Source organism: Linepithema humile, chromosome 3, assembly GCF_040581485.1.
Source record: "Linepithema humile isolate Giens D197 chromosome 3, Lhum_UNIL_v1.0, whole genome shotgun sequence".
In the NCBI taxonomy this organism is placed as follows: Eukaryota; Metazoa; Arthropoda; class Insecta; order Hymenoptera; family Formicidae; genus Linepithema; species Linepithema humile.
In genome coordinates, this window is record NC_090130.1 from 17621073 (window position 1) to 17632187 (window position 11115).

Consider the following 11115-nt stretch of genomic DNA (forward strand, 5'->3'; position numbering starts at 1 on the left):
TGGTTGTTGAATTCTTCTGGTTATTGGAAAAGAGGGTTTTACGATGTCCTTTGAAGACTTTTCCATTGAAGCTGTTCTTTTAATTGATTCACCAAAAGAGGCCCCAAATAATAATTCATCTACCGGAATAGTATCCGCCGTATTTTTTGCGTTTAAATTGAGGGCAGGGGTAATTAGAGCTCTCCTATTTAGAGAGATACGGTAAAAAAGGTCAGCAAGAATTCTAGATCCTTCGTTGACCTTAACGATCGCTGCACGCGCTCCCGAGGTCAGAGAGTTCTGAATTTCCGATTGCAGGAAATCAGATATGGCTTCCCCCAAAGCGCATAAGGCTACGCCTGCTTGATCCTGGATCTTTCTGGCGTAGTCGTCTCTCTTGACAGTGAGATTATTTTTAAGAGCCACCTTGCACTCTTGATTAAGAGTGGGGGCCTTGAGAAACGCTACTGACTCCGGGGGAGCATACTTTTTATTTAAAAGTTTGCGCTGATCCGAAGTGAGGCCTTTGCGTGTTAGCTCACGCCACTTTGAAGTTACCAAATCATTCCATGATGGTGTCTCTTCCCCCTCTAGGTCTGGACCAAAAAGGTGTTTGGCAAGAGAGTCGTCTACTGAGACAGCATCTGCCGGTAGGGGGCCTTCGACAAAAGTAACCTCTTTTGGCTTGCCGCAGGATGAAACTTGCTCACCTTCCATTCCCTTATTTATTGCTGCAAAAATATACCCATGTTCCCAATGAGTTTAGGAGGAAAAAGGTAGTGCCGTCATGCCGCCTGCATTATTCAAATGCAGAACCAGCAATATCAAACACACCTGATGGTTCTAGGTCTGTTGGCCCCTCCTGACTCGCAGGGGGTACCCCAGCCGAAATCGAATCAGATCTGTTGTGGGAGGTAGAAACTGACTCGATACAAGACTCTAGATCCTCCTGAAGGGCAAATACTGACACCGGTGGAGAACGGGACGGGCGGTCATGAACCCTAGCCTCGCTATGTGAAAGCATATCAATCAATCGAGACATCTTAGTTTCCAAATCGGTCAGACGATCCGAAGATGACGGTCTTCTTCGCTTTCTAGATTTATGCGAAGACTTACCCATACCTGAAATTGCTCAAAATAATCGTTAAAAACTAAAAAAAAAAAAATGGGTACGTGTTGAGGATATACACAACAGAAAAACAATGAAGGCGATAGGTGCAGATAGCCGCACCTAAGTGTAGGCAGGCGGCGCTCGATTCAAATTTTTGCCCTAGCTTTAAAATTCTGTTGAGGATAGCGCAGCGGAGAGCGCTACTACTACAATTATTCATCCATCCGGACGAGACTTTGCATAATCATATTCATAATTTTATAACATGAAACAAATGATTATACGTCACATCTACAATATACACCATTTTTCTTGGATATATCTTTTAGTAAATTAAAATCGTCAAAATCAAGACTGCCATTATCATCATACTCATTTCTATCATGTCACCTTCTGGGGGAAAATAAATTTAAAAAATATAAACAATTATAATATTCATGAAAAAAGAAATTGTTTGGTTTTGCTGTGATCGTTATATAGTATATTTTTAATAAATTAAACGCGATTTGAAAAATATGAAAAATTAATTATATACCTATACTAAAATTAACAATAATACCAATAAAACTTACAACATTTTTTTCAGCTTAATTGGCTTGTCAAATGATGTTCATCTTTAACATGATCATTGAAATGCGTTCTAATAGCAACAGATGTGCTTCTGTGACTAGTATTACATTTAACTTCAATCATGACTTTTGGTATGTATCCCCTAGTAAATAATCAACTCTGAAATGTATGTTTTTTAATTGTTCTTTAGAACGCTTGAATGCGAGCGTAAATAATCTATAAATCTATATATCTACTAAATTTTTAGATAAAAATAAAACGTCTCATCACAAATAATACATTTCACGTAAATGAGTAAAAATATGAATGTTTTTCTTTGAGACTAAAATTTTCGATGTATTTTTATATGTAAAGATTATAAGGTGGACATCTTTTTAACAATACGTAACAATCTTTTAGTGACATCAACGTTGTGACAGTTTTAAGTGATGAAATGCGATCTGATGAACCAACTGAGTCATGTGTTTCTTGCGTATTTTTTAATTTATCCGAGTGTGTCTTTCTTATATGAACATCCAGATACTTCTGAATAGAAAAAGATAAATTTTCGTGACAAATATTACACTCCACCGCAAAATCATTTCGTTGTGTCCAATATTTTCGTTTCCAATTTTGAAGGATATGATTCTTCCGTTGTTCTTTGGAATACGAATTCAAGTGATCTTCTAAATCTTCACATTTAGATGTAGACAGAAATTTTGCATGACAGATAATACAATGTAAAAATAATTGGTCTGAATACTTGAAATACATCCATGGGCATTTTTTTAGTTTTCTCTCTTCTTCGTGATTCCAAATTTCTTTATGCAGTTTTTCTATATGATGTTTGAATCTTGTATCTATTATATAAATATATTTCATTTCACAAAACTTGCACTGTGCTCTAAAATCCGTCAACTTTATATAATAATCCCATATATGTTTTTTAGTTGCAATATCTAGTGGCATAAAAGTTATGTTTGTTTCAAGTGATGAAACACGTTCTGACGAATCAACAGGATCATGTGTTTCTTGCATATTTTTAAATTTGTCCAAATGTGTCTTTCTTATATGAGAATCGAGATATTTTCGAATAGCAAAAGGTAAGTTGTCGTGACAAATATTACACTCCACCACAAATCATCATGTTGTGTCCAATATTTTCATGTCCAACTATAAAATATATGATTCTTTTGTTCTTCTTCAGAATGCGTTTTTAAGTGATCTTCTAAATCTTCAGATTTAGTTGTGGATAGAATATCTGCATCACAGATAATATAATGTAAAAGTAATTGATCTGAATGCTTGAAATACATCCATGGCCATTTACTTAGTTTTCTCTCTTTTTCGTATTCCCGAATTTTTTTATGGTGTTTTTTTACATGTTTTCTAATTTGTCTATCATGTATATAATTATATTTAATTTCACAATACTTGCATTGTGCTTTAAAATCCGTCAGCTTTATATAATATTCCCATATGTGTTTCTTAACTGCAATATCTGTGTTACGGCTTGTATGCCAAATTCATAAATTCAAAATCTAAACACCGGTATGGCCTTCACATTTTCGAGGCTCATGAGTCGATTCGTGATCTATTGTTCGATCCGCGCATACGCAGATCGCGACTCTTCGCAGCGAGCGTTATCGTGACTGTCTCGAAGGAAAGTCAGTCCGTTTATAGATCACTGTGAGAACGGATGTAATCTTTCGCATTGTCGCATCCGAATGTAACTATTGTATAACGCTCCCGAGAGCTAACGACGGATTAATTGTTATCTTGTAAACCATAGTGAAACTTCATTAAATATATTGTTGGTTTTTTTGTAATTTAAATATTGAGTCATTGCTTAAAACCATTTTGCATCATAACACGCGTACATTCCTAACGCCCGCGCCGGTGAAAAATAAATAGTTTGAATGGAACGATAAAGATCGGAGGTGTCGCCACATTTAATGGTCCTTCGAGCCGGATCCCGCGGGTGGACGTCTAAAAGATTCGCGAATCTTCTCAGTGCATATCAGTGCTAATTAACACTCCATGAGACATCGCATACGTGCCGCGGTATAATTCGTGTATTCGGTGCGTTTGCCTATAAGGATCAGAAATTATTTTCCCGCGAAAAGACACGCGTTTCAGTGCTGGGACGAATGACCTCGGACAAACACGCTCACGCATTCATCTCGTGTCGCGCGTGTGTCTTCGCGAACAGCTGTGATTCTCGTGACTTTTGCAGGCGATTCATATACTCGGTGGACAATAATTGTCGCGAATTCTGTGAGTTTGTTGCCCATACGCAATGGCAACGCTTAAAGAGCTGCTCAAGCAGCAAGACATTCAAACTGGACAGATTTCTCGTGCGATCACGAATCTGAAGAAAATCGGAGTCACCAATTACACGGTCTACAAGGTGAAACATCGGCTCGAGTCCTTGGAAAAGCTGTGGGAGAAGGTTCAGCTCGTCAATGTACAGCTCATTCAGAAGGCGTCTGAGGAGGAAAGAAACCAACTCGACTACTTCAAGGAAGACACGTTTCTTCTCGCTGAGGAGGAGTATCTCGAAGCTTCCGACTACATGGCTGATATCATCGAGAGCCTCTCCGCAAACCTCCCCGCAAACCGCTCCAACCCGGGGCTTTCAGGTGACGCCAGCCTAATGAATACGACCACTGCGTCAAATTCCGCTATGAAGCTTAGCCGTATCGAGCTTCCTGAATTTTCCGGTGACCGTTTACGTTGGACTCATTTCCGCGACATGTTTGAGACTCTCGTGATTAATAATTCGTCATTGAATAATGTCACGCGCTTACATTACTTGATGTCAAAACTTAAAGGCAACGCTGCCTTGTTATTGCGAAACTTTAAAATTTCTGAAGATAACTTCGAGCCCGCATGGAAGGCTCTGACGGACGAATTTGCGAATACGCGTTTAATAATTAATTCACATTTGCAAGCGATTGTTGACCTACCGATTGTGAGGGCCGAGTCAGCCAGCGCGCTTCGAAACCTACGCGATGTAACTCGATCATCGATCGACGCGTTGTCTAACCTTGGCCGTCCTGTCGATAAATGGGACGATCTGTTGATATTTCTTCTTACAAAAAAATTGCCTTCTCGTACTCGTCAGGAGTGGCAAATGGAATTGGGAGATTCCTACGAACCGCCAACATTCGACGCGTTTCTAAAATTTATTTCAAAGCGCATTAGAGGTCTCGATGACGATAACCCTACGAACACGAGCGATACTGTATCCGGAAAATCGTGTACTACAAAGGCGAAAATTCATACCGCGAGTCAATCGTCTGCACAAGACTCTCGGAAATGCCCCGCTTGTTCCGAGAAACATCTTTTATTTCGATGCAATAAATTCGTCTCCTTGGACATCGACCAACGCTTCGCCCTAGCGAAAAAATTAAAGTGTTGTATAAATTGCTTGCGCCCCGGTCATTCCATCAGCGCGTGTAAAAATCCTCAAAAGTGCTTTAAATGCGACAAGACGCACCATACGTTTTTACACCGCGACATCAAGAATAGCGAAAGTACGTCGTCAGGCGACAGTAATTCCGTTACTTCGAGCGCCGCGAACTCACAGGACGCAAGTTCGACCGTACATACTGCGTCAACGTGGTTACCCAAGGATCCCACCGTGATACTCGCTACCGCGTGGGTAAATTTGCGCACTCGCGAAAATCGAGTAGTACGGGTACGCGCGCTTCTGGATCAAGGAGCTACTCATTCGTTCATTACGGAGACGTTGGCTCAATCGTTGCACACGTCTCGCCAACGTACGACATTGCCCGTATCGTGTTTTGGCGACCAATACTCCGGCACGGCAAGGGCGATGATGCGACTTTCACTCGAACCGTGCAAGACGCCCGGCATATCACTGCCGGTCAAAGCGTATGTGTTTAATCGCATAACTTCGTACTGTACGTCCAAGCGCAGACCCGCCTCTGATTGGCCTCATCTACAAGAGCTCGACCTCGCCGATCCTGATCCCGCGGATCGAACTCCGATACAATTATTGATTGGAGCGGATTTATACGGCGCCTTATTACGAGATGGCCTTCGGCAGGGTCCGTTCGGTAGTCCCACGATCTTTGGATGGATTGTGTCTGGCCCTACGGACGATGACGATTCCAATGCATCGGTTTGCGTTGCCTCAGCCAATACGGTGGACACAGACCTCAACCAAATCCTCGTGCGATTCTGGGAGACCGAGGAGGTCCCCACGACTCCAAGCCTCACAGCGGACGAGGAGATATGCGAAAGGCATTTCCGTGCTACGCACGCGAGAGAGGAGAGCGGACGATACGTCATTCGCCTCCCATTTACACAATCACCTCCGCCCATTGGAGAATCTCGTTACATCGCGACTCGCCTGTACGATAAACTCGAGAGACGACTATCACGCGATGTTACACTCGCCGAATCATACGGCGCTTTCCTTCAGAAATACCTGGACTTAGGACACATGGAGCTGGTCACCGGCCCAGAAGTGCCTCGCGCTGGAGTCGTCTATCTTCCGCACCACCCCGTGGTGAAGAGCGAAAGCTTAACTACAAAATTGAGGGTCGTATTTAACGCGTCGTGCGCTTCCTCAAACGGGACGACTCTCAACGATCACCTACGCATTGGACCCAAGCTCCAAACTGACCTGCCGTCTATATTAATTAGGTGGCGACAGCATAAATATGCGTATCTTGCCGACATTGAGAAAATGTTTCGGCAGATACGGGTGCATCCAGAAGACTCTGAGTATCAGCGGATCTTGTGGCGACCTTCTCCGCAGGGTCCAATCCAGTCGTATCGTCTACGCACCGTTACGTATGGTACCGCTCCCGCGCCATACCTCGCGATACGGGTACTACATCAGCTCGTCGAGGATGAAGGTCATCGATTTCCTCTCGCTCGTTCCATCTTGCAGAACGAAACCTATGTCGATGACATCTTATTTGGTGCTGGTGAGATTGACACAGCCAATGCCATGAGACTACAACTAGTCAACATGCTCGCGGCGGGCGGATTCAGTCTTCGCAAGTGGGCGTCCAACGCCGTCGAATTGCTGGAGGATGTACCTTCTAAAGATCGAGCTGTTAAGATGGATTATTCATTGGAAGAGGATAACAATATCAAGGTTCTCGGCATTGCATGGTCGCCTCGAGACGACGCTTTCTCCTTCCATATCTCGTTGCCGCCCCGGTCGGCAGCGACTAAACGCTCAATTCTATCCACGACCGCCAGGATTTTTGACCCCCTTGGGTGGGCTACCCCGGTAGTCATTATTGCTAAAATCCTAATGCAGGAATTGTGGATCAGGTCGTGCGACTGGGATGATCAACAACTTCCCGCAGATCTCAGCGAACGGTGGGAAGCCTATCGTGACTCTCTCCAGTCTCTTGCCAAGATTCGGATTCCCCGCTGGACCGGATTATCGAAGCAAGTGAGCCATATCGAACTCCACGGCTTTTCCGACGCATCACTCAAGGCCATAAGTGCCGTGGTGTACATGCGAATTACCTATCCGAAGGAAGTCAAGGTTACGCTCATCGCAGCCAAGTCTAAGGTGACGCCTATAAAACCTCTGTCTATACCGCGATTAGAGTTAAACGGTGCCGTGTTACTGGTCAAATTGCTGCGATACGTTGCTGACGCTATGCAATCCGCTAACATTCCAACCCACTGCTGGACAGATTCGACAATCGTGCTCGAGTGGCTTAAAAAACATCCCTCCACGTGGGTTACGTTTGTAGCAAATCGAGTATCGACAATTCAAAGCGAATTACCTTCAGCCACTTGGCATCATGTTCCGTCTAGCTCGAATCCTGCGGATATTGCCTCGCGTGGCATCGCTCCCGCGGAGTTATCGTCTTGCAGACTCTGGTGGTCCGGACCGGCTTGGTTGGAACTGGATTCGGCCTCCTGGCCCACTCGGAATACCAAGGACACTGAAGAAGATGCCCATGGCGCCTACTCCGAAGTCCGCAAGGCTGCGGTTACACTTATTAGTGACATGCCGAAACCGCTTGCTCTCGAGGACCTTCCACATCGACTGTCGTCGTGGACACGCCTTCTTAGAGTGACAGCGTATGCCTTTCGCTTCATAGCGCGTCCTCGATCGAAGCGGTCCGGCACCGGACGAACCGATTCTCGCCTTACCGCCGCTGAAGTGGCAGACGCCCGAACCTTCTGGTGCAGAAAGGCTCAGCTCAGCCTTTTCGCCTTAGAACATAAGGCCCTTCAACAAAGGCAGCCCATAGCACCTCGGAGCCCCTTAATGAGATTGACTCCATTCCTTGACGATAATGATATGATCCGGCTTGGCGGGCGGCTTAAAAACTCACCCCTCGCATTTTCAGAGCGACATCCGATCATCTTGCCTCGCCATCGGATTAGCGAGTTGATCGTAGACTTCGCTCATAAACAGACGCTACATGGAGGCCCGCAACTGACCCTTCGGTACATCCGGCAGAATTATTGGATTTTAGGAGCAAGGAACCTCGTCAAGTCAGCTATACACCGCTGTGTCCCGTGCGCTCGCCAACGAGCGTTAACTCCGACGCAGCTTATGGGAAGTCTGCCTGCTTCGCGTGTCTCGCCATCTCGCCCGTTCTTGCATACGGGCGTGGACTATGCAGGACCATTTGCTGTTCTATTGAAAAGAGGTAGGGGACACACTTCACACAAGGCTTACGTGTCTATATTCGTTTGCCTCTCCACACGCGCTATACACTTGGAGCTAGTCTCCGATTTATCCACCGAAGCCTTTCTCGCAGCATTCAAGCGCTTTGTCTCGCGTCGTGGAATCCCCAGCGATGTATATAGCGACAACGGGACTAATTTTCAAGGAGCGGACAGGGAACTGCAAACTACATTCCGGAATATTATCGAAAATCCAGACTTTGGCTCGCTTCTGGCTACCGATGGAACTTCGTGGCACTTTATTCCGCCCGCTGCGCCCCATTTCGGCGGTATTTGGGAGGCTGGGGTGAAAAGTATGAAGCATCATTTACGACGTATCGTGGGCAAGCACACCTTATCAACCGAAGAATTCGTCACCCTCCTCTGCCAAGTTGAAGCCTGCCTGAACTCTCGACCGATATCTGCCACGACAAGCGATCCCGAGGATTTTGCGACGTTAACTCCAGGGCACTTCCTCATCGGTGCCCCACTTCTCACCGTCCCCGAGGAATCGGTGCTGAATTTAAACGAAAACCGCCTTTCCCGCTATCAACGAGTTCGCGCGATGCTCGAGCATTTTTGGAGTGCTTGGTCTCGAGACTATCTGCACACCTTGCAGCAACGTTCCAAGTGGATGCGCTCGCTCCCGGATATTAAACCTGGGGATCTCGTGCTTCTGCGTAGCAACTTATTACCGCCATCCAAATGGGCTCTCGCGCGCATTACATCTACTCAACCCGGTGACGATGGGCACGTTCGCATTGTTCATTTGAAAACTAAAGACTCCGCATTCGTGAGACCTATCTCGCAAATCTGCCGACTCCCGGTAGATCAAGCTAATTAATTGTACATCGTACCGTTCCGGATACGAGGCGGGCGGCATGTTACGGCTTGTATGCCAAATTCATAAATTCAAAATCTAAACACCGGTATGGCCTTCACATTTTCGAGGCTCATGAGTCGATTCGTGATCTATTGTTCGATCCGCGCATACGCAGATCGCGACTCTTCGCAGCGAGCGTTATCGTGACTGTCTCGAAGGAAAGTCAGTCCGTTTATAGATCACTGTGAGAACGGATGTAATCTTTCGCATTGTCGCATCCGAATGTAACTATTGTATAACGCTCCCGAGAGCTAACGACGGATTAATTGTTATCTTGTAAACCATAGTGAAACTTCATTAAATATATTGTTGGTTTTTTTGTAATTTAAATATTGAGTCATTGCTTAAAACCATTTTGCATCATAACACGCGTACATTCCTAACGCCCGCGCCGGTGAAAAATAAATAGTTTGAATGGAACGATAAAGATCGGAGGTGTCGCTTCAATCTGGCATAAATGTTATGTTTGTTTTAAATGATAAAACACGTTCTGACGAATCAACTGGGTCATGTGTTTCTTGCATATTTTTTAATTTGTCCAAATGTTCTTTTCTTATATGAAAATCGAGATCCTTTAGAATATTAAGAAATATGTTGTTGTTGCAAATATTACACTCCACCACAAAATCATTTCGTTGTGTCCAATATTTCCTTTTCCAATTTTGAATGATATGATTCTTCCGTTGTTCTTTAAAATGCGAATTCAAGTAATCTTCTGAATCTTCAGCTTTAGATGTAGACAGAAATTTTGCATGACAGATAATGCATTGTGAAAATAATTGATTTGAATACTTGAAATACATCCATGGCCCTTTCATTAATTTTTTCTCTTCTTCGTATTCCAAAATTTTTTTATGGTCTTTTTCAATGTGACGTTTAAAGTTTCTGTCTTTTATATAATTATATTTAATGTTACAATACTTGCACTGTGCTTTAAAATTTTTCAGCTTTATATAGTATTTCCATATATCTTTTTAGTTGCAGTATCTAGTGGCATAAAAGTTACGTTTGTTTCAAATGATGAAACACTTTCTGACGAATCAATTGGATTATGTGTTTCTTGCATATTTTTCAATTTGTCCGAATGTGTCTTTCTTATATGCGAATCCAGACAATGGTGAATATAAAGATTTAACTTAACGTGACAAACATTACATTCCACCACAAAATCATTTCGTTGTGTCCAATATTTCCGTTTCCAGTTTTCAAGGATATGATTCTTCCGTTGTTCTTCGGAATGCGAATTCAAATGATCTTCTAAATCTTCAGATTTAGATGTAGACAGATATTTTGCATGACAAATAATACATTGTGAAAATAATTGGTTTGAATACTTGAAATACCATGGCCATTTACTTAGTTTTTCCTCTTTTTTGTATTCCAAAATTTTTTTATAGTCTTTTTCAATGTGACGTTTAAAGTTTCTGTCTTTTATATAATTATATTTAATTTCACAATACTTGCATTGTGCTTTAAAATTTGTCAGATTTATATAATATTCCCATATATGTTCTTTAGTTATGAGTGACATTGTGTCCGATTGAAGTGATTGGACGCGTAAAACTGAATACGATACAAGAACCTTTCTGTCGAAAATTCGAAAATAGGACGGAAAGAAGACGTATAATTTTTCATTTAAATGTAAATATTGATACGTCAGTCAAATCTAGCTAATAATTATCAAAACACGCGGTAACATCTCATGGCGAGTATGTATAGTAATAACATCTCTGCGAAAAAGACGTTATAGCATATACACGAATATACGGTTTTGTGAGAAATAATGCACAAATAATATACGTAGTATGTATGTATATAAGATAAAACCATCTTTAAATTATGGCTATATAAAAAAAAACGCGTATTTTTTCGAATAATTTAACTGCGTTAAATGCAATTAATATGTTCATTG

The 11115-nt window shown here is 42.8% G+C and overlaps 1 protein-coding gene across 1 annotated transcript; it reads left to right on the forward strand.

Moving 5' to 3' along the window:
• The first annotated feature begins 3938 nt into the window (after positions 1–3938).
• Positions 3939–9164, forward strand: LOC136999016 (uncharacterized). Its single transcript, XM_067352412.1, has one exon. The coding sequence runs from the start codon at positions 3939–3941 to the stop codon at positions 9162–9164; it is 5226 nt and encodes a 1741-aa protein (XP_067208513.1).
• Positions 9165–11115: the final 1951 nt, after the last annotated feature.